Source organism: Peromyscus eremicus, chromosome 3 (genome assembly GCF_949786415.1).
Source record: "Peromyscus eremicus chromosome 3, PerEre_H2_v1, whole genome shotgun sequence".
Lineage (NCBI taxonomy): Eukaryota > Metazoa > Chordata > Mammalia > Rodentia > Cricetidae > Peromyscus > Peromyscus eremicus.
The window spans coordinates 51,996,658-52,017,312 of record NC_081418.1 but is presented as its reverse complement, the minus strand read 5'-3'; the positions used below and the strand labels follow the sequence as shown (position 1 = coordinate 52,017,312).

Below are 20,655 nucleotides of genomic sequence, written 5' to 3'. Positions count from 1 at the left end.
CTTGCCTTCAATGGCTTAGCACCTTTACAAACTGTTCTTATGCTCAAAGAGTTTCTCACCTTATGAATCTGAAGGAAGGCACATGTACCACATCTTTGTTTCAGTGTATGTTAGCCTTTGTTAGAGGGAAACTGCACCGAGATCTCATTTCAAATTGGGAAGATACATTGGACAAAGGTCAAGGATATAGATTTATTATTACATAAGTTACTCCTTTTTTTTTTTTACGACAGTTCCTTTTAAACTCCCCCACATTTCACGTTTGTGACATTATTCATGTTGTAATGGTGACACCCAATCCACACTAACCTATAATGTGTTGACTAATTACTAATTAACTAACTTCACCTTTCAGTTTGATGATTAGCAGCTAGAAGATATCAGATGATATGCTGAGTTGACTTCATGGAAAACTATTGGAGACATGACCTGGTATCTCCCAGTTGTCAGTTGGCAAGCAAGAGTCAAGTTAGCATTTGGCATGTATTCTGCAAGTTGGTGACTGGAATCATTGGGTCAGAAACTCTTCATTTTGGAGCATCAAACCCCAAACCCAATGCTAAACTCTCAGCAATTCAGCTGTGAAGACAAGAGCGATGAATATTGGTGAAATTGGCGGTATCCACCAAGGACAGTCCAACTTTTTCTTTGTAGGGACGTAAGACAGTTAATTGGTAAGAGAAGAAATGCATTTCTTCTTTAAGTGAAAACATTTAGGATTTTTATTTTTTAAATTAGACGAACTTATTGAGACAGTATTGACCGTGAACTTGGCAGGATATACCATGGCTGAGGAGACAAGCCTCCAGGCACTTCTGTGAGGGATTCTTACTGCTGTAATTATGATTGTGATTGGTCAGTTGAGGTTGGAAAGTCCACAAGTGACTGGCACTCTTCCCCCGGACTCTCTAAGAAGGAAGAGAGCTGAATACAAGCAATTGTCCTTCTCCACTTCCTGACTGTGGACACAAGGGGACTGGCTCCCTCTAGTGTTTCTCACTTTACCTTCCCTTCCTTGCTGGACTGTAGTCTTTCTCTCTTAAAAAAAATAATAGCCGGGCGGTGGTGGCGCACGACTTTAATCCCAGCACTCGGGAGGCAGAGCCAGGCGGATCTCTGTGAGTTCGAGGCCAGCCTGGGCTACCAAGTGAGTTCCAGGAAAGGCGCAAAGCTACACAGAGAAACCCTGTCTCGAAAAACAAAACAAAACAAAACAAAACAAAAAAAAAAAAAAAAAAAAAAGATCCTTTCTCCCTGAAGTTGATTTGGTCAAAGTATTTTATCACAACAACAGAAAAGAAACTAAAATACCTATTTAAAAGTAAAGTAAAATTTTGTAATTCGGAGAGGAAGTATGTCAAAAGATAAGATCCTAACCTTCCGTTTAATAGCTGACCAGTAACTGAAAGTGGAGGTGTTTGTTTCAGGGGTGTTTTGGGGTAGCCTCAGGTGGCCATAGCTCCATGGGAGATAATTCTCAAGTCAATATACAGGGTCCCTGAGACCTTTTCAGGATAAATTTGAGGCAAACTGTCTCTTAAAAATGCTAAGAAAATATTTTCCTTTTTGAATGTCTGCCATACTTTGAATCTAAAATGGCCCTAACAGACTCATGTTTTGAATCCCTAGTCCCAGGCTTGTGGAAGTATTTTGAGGGCCATGGAGCCTTTAGGAGTTTGGGCCGGGCTGATGAGAGCAGTTCGGGGAAAGCAGGCCTTTGAATGTGGTACCCACACTCTGCCGTATGAATAGTCTATTCCACGTTCATGCTGTCATGAATTTGCCATGCCTTCCCCTACTATGATGGACTTGAAATAGCTCTGCAACCATGAGCCAAAATGTCCTCCTTTGCTTTAGTCAAGCACTTTGGAAAAAAAGCCATACACTGTCTTCCCATGCATCTCAGTGTCTTCATAGACTCTATCATGTAATATCAAAATGATAGGATGGAGCCATGAGAACCAGCTATTGAGGTAGATTTTGAAGAGATTCACAAAACTATAAAATAATGCCATTCTTCTAATTATTTTGTTATGTAAAATTATTTATTTTTATTAACATATATTCATTGTACAAAATGATGGGTATCACTGTGACGTCTTCGTATATATGTATTTCATTGTGATATCTTCATATATGTATTACTCTGATATTACAACTCGATTATCCTCCTCTTGTTCCCCATGCCTTACTTGAAAAATATACATAAATATAATCCAGTGAATAAAATTTCTTGGCATTCTTAGTAATTTTAGAGGTGTAATTCCTAATTCCAAACTGTGGATTCATGACACATAAATATATAGATATACGCTGTGGTGGTTTGAATGGGAATGGCCCCCATAGGCTCATATTTTTGAATACTTGGTCCCCAGTTGGAATTCTTTGAAAAGGATTAGGAGGTGTGGTCTTGTTGGAGGAACTGTGTCACTGGGGGTGGGCTTTGAGGTTTTAAAAGCCCATGCCAGCATTCCCAGTTAGTTTTCTCTCTGCTTCTCTGTCTCTGTCTCTGTCTCCCTGCACCCCACCTATGGACCAAATGTAAGCTCTCATCTACTGCTCCAGTGTCATGCCTGCCTGCTTGCTGCCATGCTCCCTGCTATGATGATTGTTGGCATACCCTCTAGAACTGTAAGCCCTGTTAAATGCTTTCATCTATAAATTGCTGTGGTCATGGTGTTTTGTCACAGCAATAGAAAAATAACTAAGATAAATACTTATTAATGAATAGATAGATATGACTATATATGTATATATATATATATATATTCTTCATATGAATAGGGGATGCAAGACATTATAACATTATAAATCTATCTGGCTATCTTGACCCTATCCTAAGGAACAAGAAGGAGTTTTGTACAACTTCACAGGTATCACCACCATTTTGAAAATGAAATTTGTCTCAGAAAGACAAAGTGATTTAATTAAGTCTCCTGAGTCCATGTTGAGATTGTTCCTCCCTTAAATGAAGGAAACATAAAATGCCCTGAATAGTGACTTCAATCCCTGTATTGGGAGGGCTCAGAGACTGGCAGCTCTGCCCTAGACAGAAACCAAGTAAATCACAGACCAGCTTCTCCCCTGACATTTTCCAGAGCTGCTAAGATCATCTCTAATTTGAGAAGGAAACTTCACATGTCCTTATAGGGGGACTACTAAGGAGCCAAAAATACGTTTAATACTTAAACATTTCTGAGAATAGATTTTAAATTTTGTCACTACAAAGAATGATAAAGATGTGACACTGTGAATATTGTGGCCAGCTTTATTTGGCTATTCCATATTGTATTCAAATATCAAAATATTATGTGGTATCTGATAAGTCTATACAGTATTTGAAGAGCCAAAAGTAAATTCAAGAGACAGGAGACGTTGACATTTGGAGTACTCTGTACATTTGTATGTAATATTTCCTTTGTGGTGGTCCACATTTTGCTATATGCATTTTAAAGTATTCTTCTAGAATTTTAAAACATTAGGAGGCATCCCATAGGTCACCAGTGGGGCCCCTGGATTGTCCATGCAGGAAACACCTCACTAAGGACAACTAGAGTCAATATATGTCCATGTATTGGCACCATGGGATATTTCTAAAATATTAAGTCATGTCTTTGTAACCTCCTTACATCAATTAAAGGGAGTTAATCTGGTTTTTTCCCTTTAAATCAAATAATTCTCTAATTCCCAAGCCCCTTGTGCATGATGCCTCATTTGATAGTTAGAATATTAAGTCAACTGAATGACATTCCGCTGCAATGCAGCAGGTGCAGATACCTGGACATGCATACAGCAAGCAGAATGGCTTTCCAGTACAAAAGGGAAGATGGGAAGAAGTATGCATACCCATTTGAAACACGCTGCATTTTCAAAAAATACTAAAATTAAACACGCCCATTGAGCATTCTACATAATTTCTCTTTATTTTAATTTTTCATTGGTATCTGTTATTTTGTAGGGGGTCATATTTGCCATGACATACATTTGGAGGTCAGAGGACAACTCTGTGGAGTCTGTTTACCCCTTCTTCCTTTATGGTTTCTGAGGACTGGATTCAGAACACCAGGCTTGTGTGGCAAGAGTTTGTACCTCCTGAGCCATCTTGACAGCCCAGCTGCGTGTTTCTTTACACACATTTTAGCTGGTGTTTTAATCAATGTAGTTGTAACTTCTGTTTGGTTTTTGTCAGAGTTGAGTTGATATTTTACAAAAACTGCTATGATTCTTTAACAATATTCAAAGCTTGTGAGAGAGTCATTACAGAGATGTAGGGGAAGGTGGCTGATTAAAAACTGTAATCTATTCCTGTGCTATACTACAGGAGCTCCAATGTCACAGCAAACAAAAAAGACAAGGTCACAGGAGTCTTCTAAACACCAGGAAACCTGACCCCTCTGTGAGGGCCCCATTAAAACACATCACAACATGGAGAATTTCTTGTAAATTCACTTGCTTTATTTTTCTGTGGCATACAAATCATATATGTTTGTGTGAACTGTTGCTATGTACATGAGATGTGGTCAAAAAATAAGATTTATACACTTGAAAGAACACTTGTATGAAAACAATTGTACATCCAATTCCTTCCTTCATCTCTACAACCTTAAATCTCCTTCCCATCACCTTCTTGTTTATTAAGCATTTCTCTGAGGCCCTCTTCTCTTTCAAATGAGTTGATGCTCCCTTTCTCCTCCCTGCAAGGCTACCATTCCTTAGAATGACTATCCCTCTTGCTGTTGCCTACCATTACATCACATCTTCCCTGCTTCCTTCCTGTGTTCTTCTTCCTCCTCCATCATATTCTCAGCATACTGTTCTCCTCCCCCTATACCAACTCACAGAAGTTCCTTTCTATAATTCTTAATGTTTTGCTTAGCTGCAAACAGGGGCCGCCATGACAAGATTGGGCTCCCATACACACACACACACACACACACACACACACACACACACACACACACACAAACACAGACTTCAGTATGGATCTAATTCATCTTCACATCTTCAATGGATGTCATGCGATGAACCATATGTGCCACACTAATTACACAGATACATTAAAGTGACCCAGAGATATTATCTTGAGAGTCATAATACACACACATAAAATCCACAAAATATTCTAGCCGTACTGGGAATGAAACAATTGATGATACATAATAATTACATGATTATGAAGCATAAGTAGTTTAAATCTGCTCGTAGTATTTTGTTCTGAAAATTTATGAAGAGTTCCATGTCAGTGACTGGAAACGATGCAGGCTGATTCTTTTGTCAGTCACATCAACTTTCAATACCTGTTGGAACAAACAAACAAGAAATGTATTGAGCATTTGTTGTCTAGAATTTCCTGTGCACAAATGAACAGGGTGCGAGTCATTGAGCCACATGGCCTTGATGCCAACTACTGTTTCATTTTCAGGTGTGGAGGGTGTTCCCTAATCCCTGGAGTAGAATGTTTGTTCTGTGATAGGGATGGGATCTCAAGGATTCAGTTCCCAACCACTGAGAACAAGTGCACAGGCCACTGAAAAGGGTACCCTGCCTTTCTCTCTTCTGTAGTGCTTCTAGCTCTCCTTTCACCCCAGCTTCTGTTGTCTCCTCGTAGCACTCACCCATGGCCTGGGCACTCTAATGCTGTCTCCTCACAGCACTCACCCATGGCCTGGGCAGTCTAATGTCTCCTCATAGTGCTCACCCACAGCCTGGGCAATCTAATGCTGTCTCCTCACAGCACTTACCCATGGCTTGGGCAGTCTAATGTCTCCTCACCCATTGCCTGGGAAGTCTAACATTCATGCTTCTTATAGGCAAACACTTTTGAGAGGCCTCACCAATGACCAAGTTTTAACTGTAAATAAATTGATTCACAACAGAATAAGGCAAAGTCCTTTAAGAGATCTTTTTAAAAGTGGTTGACAAGAAAACCAAAGTATAAGGAGATGTTTTAAAATTATAAAACTGAAGAAAAACTTTTCTCAGGCCTAGAAATCAGAAAGCATTCACATTTAGTACATGTACACAAAGACACACACACACACACACACACACACACACACACACACACACACACACACACGAGAGAGAGAGAGAGAGAGAGAGAGAGAGAGAGAGAGAGAGAGAGAGAGAGAGAGAGAATCATAGGAAGAAGTGCTCCCATTTACCACAGTGTGACAAGTGTAGGGACCAAAATATTATATGAATCCTAAGGTTCTAATTTTAACTTTGACAGGATGAGAGCATGTTTGTAATCAACAATTCTCCAATTACTGCAGGCTGGGCACACATCATGGCGTGATTGTTTTCTATACAAGTGGGAACATCATTGCTAACACTAGTGTTGTGAATGTATAGACTGCAAACCATCCAAAGAATGTTTCAGGAAGGAATGAGTAATAAGATCAAGCACAAACTAGGTTAAAAACTTATCTATTATGTGTTTAGTGGATTGAGACAAAACATCAGACAAAAGTATAAAAATGTTTTTTCCACTCTGAAGATCAGTTTATTTTACTCTACGTAGAGTATAAATTAATTGAAAATATTTTAAAGTAAGCATTTTATCATAGCGAGCAGTATTAGATTTTAGCATTGGACTTCATAATTTATTTTATTTGTTACACCAGGAGCAGACAGCTTGGTACAGCCTGCAGGTAGCATTTTGTGTGTGGTGAAATATTACACTGAGGCTCAGTCTGTACAGTGCTTGCACAACATTCACAGAGCCCTGGATTTGATCCCTAGAATTTTTAAGAAATGTTGAATCAGAGCATCTTTGGTAGGAAAGAACTGTCTTAACTGATCGGCATCATATGTATCTATTTAAATAATAATTAATATTAAGGCACAAAATAATAAAAATATCCCAGTACAAATAGATAAAACATAAAAATAAATATTACATATTAGTTAAGGTATTATATTATATTATGTATCTTTTGGACCCTAAAAGCTCTGCATCTGGTACCTTCTCTGAAGAGGATGTGATCTGTCCTACAATGCTCCTGTAAGGATCAAGTGAGAACAGATGCTGAGTACTCAGACGTGTCTCAGGTGTGGTGGTCAGTAAAGTTACCAGTATTTTTTTTAATCATGTGCCAGGTACCACAGTCATGTTTTACACATACTTAATCTTCATGACAGTATTATTAGCTGGTTGTGACATCCTATATATTATGATCAGACATATGTAATTCATAAGAATCAAGCCTTAAATTCAGATCTCAAGTGTATCATACCCCAAGGCATCTAAATAGTCTCATGTCCATGTTCTTTAATAAGTATTCTAACATTTCATATTATATCACTTTTCCATTAAAAAGTGCTTTTTTTGTGGTAATTGCAAAGAATCAGTTTTTTTTCAAAAGTGTGTAGACCTTGAGCTTTCATGGAAACAGAAAGTGCTCTGCGTGTTACCAGATGGGAAAAGTAATCATCCCTTTCACCCAGCAATGAACTTTACTAGCTACAAGAATGACCTGCCTGTCAAGATATGCCCACTAGTGCAATAATGGAATTAATGTCACAGGGGTAAATAACCACTTTTTTTAAATTTAAGGTCCACTCTGTGACATGGAATCTATACGTGACACTGTCTGAGAGGTCAAGAAACTGTGGCTAGATAGGTCATGGGCTCTAGGGGGAAATCTGCCACGATTATTCTGCAAATGCACATAGCAATGAAAGATCTAATGACTTCTTGCTATACCAATAGATCAGTGCATCATTCAACCCTCATCAGAGAAACTTCTTGAAGTAGAGAACAATTAACAGAAATACCCACAATTGATCACTGAGCAGAGAGTTAGAGAGTTCCAAATGTTCAACCCTAAATAGGATGTCTATATCACACCCCTCCACTCAAGGTTCAGGGAGCTATGTAGAATGGGGGGGGGGGGCGCAGAAAGTTTTTAAGAACCAGAGGTAGAAAATGATTTTAAGGACACTGCGTGTGCTAGCTGGTTTTTTGCAACTTGACACAAAATATAGTTACCTGGGAAGAGGAAACTTTAACTGAGAAAAATACCTCTACCAAATTGGCCTGTGGATAAATCTATGGAGCACTCTCTTGATTAATGATTAATGGAAGAGGATCCATCCCGTTACAGGCAGTGCCACACCTTGGAAGGTGGTTGAGAGTTGCATAAAAAAGCAGACTGAGTCAGCCAGGAGGAACAAGCCAGTAAACAGCATTCCTCCATGGCCTCTTTATCAGTTCCTGGCTCTAGGTTCCTGCCTTGAGTTCCTGCCTTCCCTTTATGATGGAATATGACCTGAGAGTTGTGTACTGAAAGAAACCCTTTCCTAAGCAAGTTTCTTTTTGTCATTGAGTTTTGTCACAACAGTAGAAACCCTAACTAAGACACTATATTTCCCAGACACAGTAGGGTTGTGTACATGAACTCACAGATATTGTGACAACATACATAAGACCTGTGCATGCTTAAGGCAGACAAAAATCTCAGTGTAGAGAAGAAAGAGAAGGCATGAAGTCCCATGCCTAGCTGAGGGGCTGCTGGCATTTGGTTGCTACTTGGAAAGGAAAAGTCAGTTTTCTTCAATGATATGACACTGGGTCAGGCTCAACGCCCAGGAGTAGTTGACCAACACAAACTGGACTTAATGGGTTTGAATAAGAAGAGTGAGAAAGAGAACATGAAGTTGGATGTTTAGGGAGGTAGAGGAGGATCTGGGAGGAGTTGGGGCAGGGGATGAACATGAACATTAACAAAATGCTAAGTTTACCATGCTCCAATGGAAGGCCACATGCTCAAGGAAATATAGGAAGTATACATTGAGAGAGGTAGGTAGGTACATACATACATACACACATTCATTCATATATACGTACACACATAACATATACATACATACCTACATATACATACATACATACATACATACACACATACATGCATATATACATTGATGCATAGATAGGACACAAAAGTTGGGTGGGTAGGGAAGGGTGGGTGGATCTGGGAGAAGTTGGGGGAAAAGGTTAATAGCATGAAATTCTCAAAGAACCAATTACAAATGATACCAATCTCCAACTCATGATGTTAAGATATTTTAAATACATATTTACATTTAAATTTACTCTGATACAGAGTCATTGTATTTCTCTACCTAACATTTCTCCCTGTAATATCACTTAAAATACTAAAATATTGAGATAAAACTCCAAGGGTGTGGAAATTTCCAAGAGCTCCCTACACATTTAAATGGAAAAACAGTGAGTGAGAGCAAAGAATTGTTTCATCTTTGTTGTTGTTCCCTCTCTATGGTACTGTAAGTAGTGGACCAACTCTTCTTAGGGTCCGGATAGTGCTTCACATTTGATGAAATAGAGAATTTGGTTTCTGAGCCAGAACGAGAGACAAGTGTCACTTAGGTTTTAAGACAAGACGTTAGATATAGAAAGTAAGCAATCAGATTTTTAACTTCATATGATAAACCATGGATTTTGCTTTAGCTCTACTCTGCCCATAGATGACACTGAACACAGTGGCTGCTTGGGGGAGGGGAGACTGTTGTACAAAGCATTCGAGGGTTGAAAAAGACCATTGGGTTTTCTAGTAGTCACAAACCTGAGTTGCGGCATTGTAGTCATAGGGGACTGGTTCATTCAAGTTGTTTCCAGTGATGTTCACATTGGTAATGGAAACACTGCCCAATCCCCAGATTTCAATGTAGCCTAGGTACAAAGGTGCTGTACCAGTGATGTAATTATTAAGAATAACATGTGTCTGCAATGTATTCTGTCAAATTGAAAATAAAACAGAAAGCAACAAACATCAAAATTAGTTCAATTTTGTTCTCAACTTTGTTTTAAGCATAGATGTAAATCACAAAATGAGACAGCCTGAGTCCATATATTATGTTTTCAGATAGTAAAAACCATGACCTCAGCACCCTGTCCCCAGCTGCCCCATCCCATCCACTTTGCATGGGCCACCATCAGCTTGGTCTGTAGGATGGCCTTGAACTCTGTAAGTTACAAGTCTCAAGTATCAAGAAATGTATATTCTACACATGGAAAGGTTATAACATGTGCAGAACATTTAAAAGTAGCATAGGAAGGAGGGCTAGATTATACAGAAAGATTATCCACCTGAAAAATGGTACACTGAAACAGTTACTGATGAGATATGGATAGGGTCAATCAAAAATATTTCCTGGGAACAAAGGAAATCCTGCCCCCCTGAGGTCTGGAGGAGAAGAAAGACAAGCACTGAAGAAATTCTAGGAAGTACATACATAGAACCCTTACAAGAGCCAGTATCCTGCCAAGACAGAAGAAACCTATACTCTATAGTGTCTGTCATACTCACCTGGCTAACAGAAAAGCTGGCCAAGTAGGATCGTTCTGTGATATCTGTAAACAGACAAAAGGGCAGATGTGAGCTGGGTCTGTGATAGGCTTCTAATTGCTGATTTGTCTTAGCTGAGAGTGAGGTTATTCTCGTTTTGTTTTTCTACATTACAATGAGTTCAATTTTGTAGTGGAAATTCTCTCTATGGAAATTAGTCAGGTTCTATACCCATCCCCAAATGGACACAAATGTTTGAAATGAGCATGTAGATGCACTTGTCCAACAGCTACCACATATAAAAATCACCTACTGCTGCCTTAGGTCACTTTTTCTCACAGTCTACTAGTCCCAACCTCTCCTCATTCACCTCAGAATTTCCAGATTCCTTTTGCTTAGAAGCACACATCCACACATGTAAACACGCTGTGGCTGCTGCCTTGCTTTATCTTGAGTAGTAATGGGTGGTTTTAAATGTGATCTTCACAAATTTTTTTTTAAAAAACTGGGAAAGCACGGCATTTGGCAGCGTGGTGGATGGAAAAGGCAGTTTGCTGGTGACTAGCTCCTTCTCAGGGCTTCCTCTGCCTCTGCAAAGTGGTCTCTTCCTCGCTTACTTCCCCACTCCTCCTGGGACCACTAGCTTCTAAAACTGTGCTGCCCACAGCAGAAGGCACCATAAAAATTAGCTATGTAAATTTAAATAAATATCAATCAAATAAAACAAACTTTAGTTCATCAGATGCCCTTGTGACATTTGAGTGTTCACTGGAACCTGTACCTATAGCTGTATTGAGCTGCAGAAGCTCTTTGTGGCTAAAAGTTCTACTGTGTAGTTAAGAGTACTTGTGCCATCCACCTCCTAAGAGGTTACCAGCTCCCATAAACTCCTAGTGGAAAGTCCCCCACATAAACAACACATGTAGCATTGTCTTGCTGGGACAACTAATCATGTAGTTGGGAAATGTGTATAAATATCATGATAGTTTATCTCAGCTGGAAGGCAGGAATTTAAGATAATCGCGAATCTTGCTCACGATGTGGTCAGGAATCCCAGCCAGCCCCTACTCACTGATGCTTTTCCCATCATCCCAGAAGAGCCAGCCCTCAGCAAGTCCTTCATCATTCAAGGCAACCTTGAGGCCCATGAACTTCTCACGGCTGTGGTGGGGAGGAAGAGAGGCATTAGCTAAAAACACAGTCACTGTCACAAGCCAACAGGTTTCACAGGAACAAAGGAGTAAAATGAAATACTTCCTGAGGGTTCAAGTGCATTCTCCTACTAGAAAATGTTGAGAACTCGCTCTAGGTGCATGCACCACTGCATGTCCTAAGTAAACGACTTCACCAAGGCATCAAGGGGAATTTTCCAGTAGGGCTCTTAAATTAAAAGCACATAACTGGCTTCCTTCTTTCCCCTTTCCTGAAGCTGTAAACCTCTTTCATGACTCATCACCTAAAACACTCAGAGGACAAATGGCTAAAGTTTTGAAGCATTATGTCAGGCCCACATGGAATCCCATATTCTTCCTGGGCCTGTGACTCAGTGAATCACATAGCTCAATAAAGCCTCCATTTCCTTATCTGTGGAATGGAGATGACAGCAATACTCACCTCAAGCAATTTCATTTCTCTTTGATTAAGAAAAATAGAAAATCATAAAACAAAGTTCTTAATACTGGTGTAGTATTATCCTAAGCATGCAGCAAGCATTTGCTTGATGTTAATGATTGATGAATGACATATAAACTTAGGGCAAGAACTCTTAAATATTTTCAAGGTAAAGCAACCTCAGGTATTAGTTGCCACATGGTTAAAATTTTCCAGCAATCATTTATTCTTAAGAAAAAAAATGGAAGATTCCAAAAATATGAATTATGACTACCGCCATTTTAATTTCTATTGTAAATGTCACTTATTACACGAGCCATTTCACACACTTTGATTTAAACAACTGATGAAAATTGTTGAGAGTTCATAGTTTTTCAAAAGTTCAAATACAAAAATGCAAAAAATAAATCCAGTGAAAATACTTTCAGACTTCAGAGTGATACTCAAGAGATGAGGAGGCTTCTCCACACATGATTAAGCTCATTACTACACAAAGCAGAGCCCCATTTCCCCCCATTCACCTCAAACGGGTATTCATGGCAGGTTCCTGCCAGGGCAGGATATAGCCCCCACGGACATGAAGATTAATGTGTTCAAGAGGGGCTTGCAAGTTCTTCCATTGTCCCCTTGCATTAATATCTACACCCTGTGGGGTAAAGAGAGGAGATGATGAGAGAGATGCACATATCACTGAGCAGTGCATCTAGCAGACATCCCAACCACCTCCTGGACTTGTCTCTTGGTCCCCACTATTTAATACATACCAGCTATACACTCTACATTCACCTGCTCCATAGAAAACATCCAAATGACTTATGTGCCTTTATCTTTGAATCTGGCTTGCTATACTGTGCTTTTTCCCTACTCGGGCTGGTTCAACCCTTTTGGGCAACCTGGTGATCCTCTGGGGTGTTGATGGACTCAAGCAATCCCCCTGCCACAGCCTCCCTAGAAGCTAGAACGGCAGGTTTGGGCCATGGTGCTCAGCAGTCTGGTCCTGTCCTTTTTTGATGTTGAGCAACATTGTTTCTGCCCACCAGAGGACAATAGCACCCTATGTCTAGACTCCACAGTGTGCTCCCATAAAGTTTTGAAAGGCAAATATTAGCTCATCATTTCATTGTTAACCCCAAATGGAAAAGCACCCGCCATTCCAATACCTAGAACTCAGCAGAGAGTTTTGCACCTGAGCAAGGCTAGGACTCCAACCAAGATGCCTAGGATGCAGACCTCAAGGTGGTCCACACTCTCAAGTCCAAGAAAAAGCATGTCCATCCTTCCAGTAAGGGCCCTCCTTAAGCTATGTACCCTGAGTGTCTCCCTGCTTAGCTCTAGTGTAAGCCCTGACAGATTCAAAAGGACTGTTAAAGTACTGGACAGTCAACATGCAAATTCAAGACCATGTGAGGACCACTTAGGGAAATAGCTGCTCTCTCCCTCCAGGGCCCTGGTGCTGGACTGAAAGCACATAGCTGAATGTTATTATACTTCCACCCTTAAGAGAAAGCAGCTAGCAACCAAGAAGAGGGAAATGACTTTGCTCCTAGGACAGAAAAAACTCCCTTGTCTTTGTTCCGTTTCCCAAATCCATTGCACTGTCCTCGGAGGAGAGGCTAGTGCACTGGTCTGCTTCTGGTCTTCCTGCCTGTGCTCTGCTCAGAAAGTCCAAAGAGGTGGGCTAGTGGGAGGGCAAGAATGTCCCTTTCCTTTAATTCTTCCCTAAGAATTAAACTCTGTCTCATATGTGTCCTTCAACAGATCACCTCTAAAATGTCTTCTCAAGACCTTTTTCTCTCAGCTTGTCTTCTATGACCACTATGGCCCAGATATCCGCAACAGAGAGCCCCTGTGGTTGCCTTTATAAGTGAACATGTGCTGTTTGGATATGTATTTGAGGACTCACTTACTCAGTAATTATAGGAAGGAATTGTTCTTGAGTATCTATACCAGAAGTTCACAATCTGTGAGTCACAACCCCTTTGGGGGCAACCAACACTTTCACACAGGTCACTTAAAGCCATTGGAAAACACAGATATTTATATTATAATTCATAACAGTGGCAAAACTACAGTTATAAAGTAGCAAAAAAAAATTTATGGTTGGGGTCACCACAACATGAGTAACTGTATTGAGGGGCTGAAGCATTAGGAAGGTTGAGAACCACTACTCTATACTATAGAAGCAGATATATACTAAAAGACAGAAGTAAAAACTACTTTATGGCACAATTTGAAGAGGTGACTAGTCACCGGAGTGGATAGTAAGGACGTACAGAAAGATAGAATCCACATGTAAAAAAACAGGCAGTGAGCCAGGCACTGATTGAGAGGCTTGCCTCTTCAGTTCTCTGGTCTTGCTCTCACTCCACTGGGATATGAGAAAACAGAGGCCACAGGAACTATACAGCTTGTGCAGGACAACCACACATGGTTTCCAGGGCTGTGGTGTGAGATCCGTCAGATACAAAGACTTTGTACTCTACTGTTTAACAGGCTATACAAACATTTAGAAAACTTACCGTGTAGTAGTCATACCAGCGGGCTCTGGGAAAATATGCATCTACAGTTCTGGCATTCTGAAATTCAACACAAACAAGGTGTCAGTAATGGAACTGTTGTCTAGGACAGAGGAGCCAATGCATGTGGGGAAAAAGTGACAACAGAAGCGACAGCCTGGAGTCTCACTATCCTGAGAACAGCAATGACAGGAAGGCCACTTCCTCCTACTCTCTTTAACTGGAAGATGGGATGGGCAACTTGAATCACTCTTTCCTTACAAAAACACCCTACTTTGTTTCTAGAGATACAAACACCCATGTTCGGCTATGGAGCAAAAGAAAAATTTCTAGGTATAGTAAGATATGAGGAATATTAAATAGCTGGTCTTTAATCAGAGACCCAATCATTCTCAAAGGAAGTTTTTTTAAGAAAAGGGCTTTAGCTGCTTACAGGACCCCTTACACAATGAAGCAAAGAGCTACCCAGTGTCAGTGAGCTGACCATACTACTGCAAAGCAGTTGGCCCAACAAACTTTGTTTTCACGGTGAAAGGAATGACTCCTTGCATTGAATTCTTTTGCTGCAGTCCCCACCTGACCCTAACCCCTTATACTAGTAAATAGGGGGAAGATTATATCTTTAAATATAACACAAGGTTATTTATCTTCTTCACTACCCTATGAAGCAGAATAGAGAGGACAACTTTAGAGAGAGGCAATCCGAGGGCAGCCACTTAAGTGGTTGATTTTACTGAGAAAGTTACTAGAATTTAGAGCTGGTTCATCACAGTTCTAAGAACAATTGCCAGAGTAGGGGTGGGTGGAGAGAAAAGTATTTGCTACAGTTTTGTCCATAACTGGGGAGGGAGAATTTTCTGTCTCCATCTTGCCCATATCGGTGGGACAATGTAAAGAAAAATGAAGCACTTGTGAGGAAACACTCATCTGAGGACTTAGCTTTGAGTCCAAGTTATCAGAACCAAGAGGTAGAGCTTTCTACTATAAGAGGATCTGGCATTTCAGTCCCAGGGTATCATGGGTGGCCTGGCTTTATCTCAATTGCCAGTAGAATTTTTTAACGTTTCTTGGCCCAATTACAAGAAGAAAAAAAAGAAGAAAAGGTAGAATGAGAGATATCTCAGGATCCCCCAAACACAGGCCTTCTCCTTTCCATGTTTACCCAGCCTAATAGCCGGAGTCCTCCTATCCATCCTCCTACCCTGAGGTCTCCATACTCACAGGCTCTAGTACAGGGCTGACCAGGAAGGCTGGACCCAACAGGAACTGTTTGTCTATATTCCAGGTCTCATGGTCTGACACAAACCTAAAAAGGGAAATTGAGGTGTCACAATCATATCCCAATGAGTCCCAGTATAAGACCCTAAAAAAATCCTCAAGTCCGAACTCAAACCAGAAATGCAGCTGAATCCTGCATTGTCTTATTCTCTCTAGTTTGATGAGATCATATAACCACACTCCCTACAAGTCACTTCTCTCAAACTTCAGAAGGTGTTTAGGCATGTTGACTCCATAAAATATATCCATTCTCTTTCACCATAGCACATTTTAAATATGAGGATGGCCCTCATCCCTCAAATTCCCCCTTGGAACACCGACTTTAATGATGTTAACGCATTTTTGGTCTGGGTCTATATAAAAGGTCTATGCAAAAGATTAGGTCTTTGCATGTCCAAATAAGGAAGAAATTGAGGTTTTTTATTTTGTATCACTTAAAAACTTCTTTTGTTAAAAAAAAATCCAAGATCTGAGGTGTGTATAAAATTCAGTTATAAGGGAGAAGAAAGTATGCTCTCTACTTGGAGAGCTCAGAACAAAAAGGATTGATGCTTTCAATTGTTGCATCAACTCCCACCCTTCAGGTTGAATGAGTTACCCATGGGTCAACAGGACTCCAATTCGACACTCACTCATGGAGAAGAGGCCGTACAACTGTGCTGCCCTCCGTGTGGGCCTTGTACATCAAGGTGTAGAGATATGGCAACAGGGTGTATCTGGTCTCTAGCACACTTCTGGAAATATTCTCAAAGGTTTCATCCCAGGACACAGGGTCTTGTCTCTACAAGAAAAGAAGAAGAGTGTTCAGAACCCAGCTATACCTCTCAATGGACTTATGGTCACTGAAAGCTTATCACAAATGTTTCTACACAACTGGATAAAAACAACGGTGCACGAGACTTTAAGGGTATTCCTAGCAGTTAGAAAATAGCGACAGCTTTCTCGGGAAAATGATTCCATAAGATACTCTTTATGGGACATATGGGAAAATGTTTCCTAAATACAAAGAATCAACAAAACAATACTGAAGAATTTGGTTCATAGAGAAGAGGGTTTTGTGGTTGTCCCTAGGAAAAACAGGCAGCAGGATTGAACTCAGAAACTGAGGTAGCATTTCCAGTGACATAATACATGTGAGGAAGCTGACATCCTACCCTCGTCCCAATGGTGTTGTGGTTCCTGGAGAAGGGGTAAAATGCACCCAGCTGCATCCAGCGCACACACATCTCATACTCAGCATCTTGAAAGAACCCACAGATGTCTGACCCGGTCTGAAACAACAACAAACAAAGTGAGCTCTGGGAGCTTTCTAAGAGATGAGGCCACCTTCCTAGGGAGGAGGAGCATGCAAGGACACTTACATAGGAGATGCCAAAGAGACTGAACTCCATCATGCCTGCAAGGAGAGATGCAGCAGGGTCAGGACAGGCACTCACTCTCTGCCTGCCCCTCCCCCTTCACCAAGGACCCTACTCCCCTCTCCACCCACAGCCAGCAGAGGCCCCTGGGCACAACCCACACACCAATGATGGATTTCCCCAGCTGGTCCCAGGCAGCTGTGTTGTCTCCCAGCCAGTGTCCTGCCCAGCGTCCAGAAGAGGGGAATGTGGAGCGGGTGATGACGACCCCTCTCTCTCCTGTCACCTCCTGCACAGCTCTGGTGGGGAAAATAGGGAGGTAAGTTGAAGTTGGAGCAGGGGAAGGCCCAGAACTTGTTTGCTCAAACCCTAGGGTTTAGGGTCCTGCTGGACAACAGAGATAATAATACCTTTTCATAGTCATCAGCCAACAACTTCGCCACATGATAAAACAATTGCACTGCTTCCAAGTGTTAAACTATCACAAGATCTATTTATTCATTTAATGTTGGTTTTCTATATTTCTGAGCTAGTGGGTAAATTCCTTTACTAGATTGCAATTGTTTAAGTTGTATTATTCATTGAAGTCACCAAGTGGGACTATGTTTATTCACTAGACTACTCATAGATCATACAACAAAAAATGGCTAAAAATATCAGACATGATTCACTTTTAGAATAAAATAGACTATAGCACCCCGTTTTGATTTTGCCTCTTATAACTAATGCTATCACATCACCAACTGCATTGTGTAATAATTGTTTCCGTCTCTGTGCATGTGCTCCTCAAAAGGACTATTAATTTCTCAATGATAAGACACTGCCATATTTAAATCTGCCATCCCAGTCATAATCAAAGAATTGTCTCCATGCTCCTGTGCTCTTTAGTTAAGAAGTAAGGCTTTAGACCAGTGGTTCTCAAACTGTGGGTCATGACCCTTTCACGCAGTCACCTAAAACCATCAGATATATCAGATATTTACATTGCAATTCGTAACAGTTACAAAATTACAGTTATGAAGTAGCAATGGAAATAATTTTTTGATTGGGGTCACTACAACATGAAGAACCGTATTAAAGGGTCACACCATTAGGAAGGTTGAGAACCACAGGTCTAGACGAGTAATCACTGAATTCTTCTTAATCTTCAGAATGGAAAGTGGAAGGAAAAATACTGGGAAGTCACACCAATTACTGGCCATCCCCACTGATAATGTCAACTGGAGAAAAGTGTGCCACTCACTCGTAGGTGGGTCTGGTCTGGGACCACCCATACAGGCTGTGTACGTCATAATGCCGCACTCGAGAGTCATCTGGAAGAATCTGCTCACTCTCCATGCACAGTGTCTTGCTGCTCAGGCCTCTGTCCCTGGCTTCCAAATCTGAGGGAGGATTCAAGAGTGAAAGGCAGCTCTGATACTCCTCATTGCTGCCTCTTTTCTATATTGTAAAATCTGTATCATAAGACTAACGGGACCTCTCCTGGGCCTGTCTTTTTCCCTGGGAGCATGAGAACAGTACTTAGCACTGAATGATAACATTCCTGCGGTGTTTTCAACACCAAGTCCACTGGAGAAACTGGTGGTTTTGGAAAGAGCCCAAGTTATCACACACTTACTATGGAACAAGCCCTGAGCTAGACTTGAAAGTACAAATCATTTTCTATAATTCCTGTAAAAAGTATATCTCCAATATAGGGTTTTCAGAATTTTTGCATAGAAAATTGAGGTTCAGAAATATCACATAACCTAAGGAATATCACACAACTCATAGAATAATTTATAGGACCCATATGTAAACAATATAACTCTAAATTTCATCAACTCCCTGAGAAGCCCCTATTTTATACCCATTGACAGCAAATATATTTCTATAGATAAATTAACATAAGTCTGAAGAACTAACAAATTTATCTGTGAGAATTCTTTGCAGATACTACCACTATTGGATGTTTTCTGTACTGATTACTGAAATTTGCCCAGAGGTCATGGTTCTTGCATACACACACATCTGGATAAAGTGCTTGATGAGCAGAATCAATGAGGACCTGCTCTTGCTGGTGAAGGTAATTGCTAGCTGCTGGGCTCCAGAAGAGCTCATCTTTCCAGCCATTGCTCAGCAAGTAGACAAAACTCAGGATCCTTACGTGGCATGTAGGGTGGACGGTTCAGAGTAGCATCGCTGCAGCCAGAAGGAACTGCCCCATTCACAAAGCTGGAAGGTTCATTCATATCCTACAAATGTCAGATATGTAGTTTACTCATAAAGATACTTACATCCTGTCAGAGACAAGGGAATAATGAATAAAGCAGCCAAACTCTAGTGGTCCTTACACATGCTTCCCTGGGAAAATCATCATTCTCTGGGGATGGTTAGAAAGAGCAATTTAACCCTCCAGGTCAAGCAAGTTTCCAAGGCATTTCCAACAATCACCCCAGAAGCTTGGCAGTAGGCATTTCAGAGGTCCTAAGGACTAAGTGGGATCAGAGCTGCTCTATTCTCTGTCAGAGGAAGCACAGGATGGTACACCCACAGTCTTCCTGAATGATCATCATCCTCTGGACTACTTCAAAACCACTATCATTCGCATACACACTCACAGCTATCCATGTGTACACAGACATACACACACTTACAATCCATAGGCCATCAAACTTCAAGCTCTTATTTGGATTCTGTGGGTTGGTGTAGAGTTCTTCAATTTCCCTCTTCCACCATGTGGCAGTGGAATTACGGAAAAAGTCTGGGAAGGCCACATAAGCTCGATATTGCTGTAAAAGTAACAAAATTCACCTGTTACAAATGAACCCAATCGATAGCAGATATTTCCTGAGAATGTAACTCAAGTAAACCTTTGTGCTATGTGGTGGTAGATAGTGGTAGCATGAATAATATGTTCTTGGCTTATTTTAGAAACATTAAGTGCAGAGATAAATAAGCACAACAAATTATACACCCTCCTTCCCAGTATTTGTAAAGTATCCACAGACTGCTTTTTTTTCATGTTATCCCTCTGAATTTACTATTTCATGCTATAGATGCCCAGTCCTTAAGTGCATCCCCATTTCCATTTTATGCTGTAGATACCCATTCTAGTTCAAGAAATCCATGAGCTGCATGCTATGAATATGTGTGGCTCCCATTGGATAATAAATAAGGTTGCATTGGCCTGTGGCAGGGCAGGATGGAACCAGGCAGGAAAATCCAAGCAAAGATACAGAGAGAAGAAGGGCAGAGTTGGTAGAGATGCCAGCTGCCCCAGAAGTAGCAACAAGATGCCAGCAGTTTGGTAATGGCATAGCTACATGGCAACATAAAGATTAATAGGAATGGGTTATTTTAAGATGAAAGAGTTAGTTAGCCAGAAGCTGAAGCCATAGGCCATACAGTTTGTAATTAATATAAGCCTCTGAGTGATTATTTTATAAGCGGCTGTGGGACTGTGGGTGAGAGAGATTTGTCTGGACTGTGGGGCCCGGTGGGACTGAGAAACACTCTGGCTACACTAGTCCTTAAGTGTACCCCCATTTCTATTTCATGCAGTCCTCAATTGCACCCTTATTTCCTAATAACTCTCCA

The 20,655-nt window shown here is 40.7% G+C and overlaps 1 protein-coding gene across 2 annotated transcripts in view; it reads right to left on the bottom strand.

Moving 5' to 3' along the window:
* Nucleotides 1-5,222: 5,222 nt before the first annotated feature.
* The window catches only part of Mgam (maltase-glucoamylase), a 142,134-nt gene continuing 126,701 nt past the window's right edge, over nt 5,223-20,655 (bottom strand). For both annotated transcript variants that reach the window (XM_059256576.1, XM_059256577.1), the window contains 14 exons: nt 19,713-19,847; nt 19,223-19,310; nt 18,320-18,458; nt 17,242-17,375; nt 17,080-17,114; nt 16,873-16,989; nt 16,351-16,499; nt 15,662-15,746; nt 14,444-14,500; nt 12,446-12,570; nt 11,386-11,474; nt 10,335-10,378; nt 9,591-9,761; nt 5,223-5,297 (listed from right to left, as the gene is read on the bottom strand). In XM_059256576.1, coding sequence (XP_059112559.1) covers nt 5,223-5,297; nt 9,591-9,761; nt 10,335-10,378; nt 11,386-11,474; nt 12,446-12,570; nt 14,444-14,500; nt 15,662-15,746; nt 16,351-16,499; nt 16,873-16,989; nt 17,080-17,114; nt 17,242-17,375; nt 18,320-18,458; nt 19,223-19,310; nt 19,713-19,847 — 1,443 coding nt within the window. The remainder of the gene's footprint in view (nt 5,298-9,590; nt 9,762-10,334; nt 10,379-11,385; nt 11,475-12,445; nt 12,571-14,443; nt 14,501-15,661; nt 15,747-16,350; nt 16,500-16,872; nt 16,990-17,079; nt 17,115-17,241; nt 17,376-18,319; nt 18,459-19,222; nt 19,311-19,712; nt 19,848-20,655) is intronic.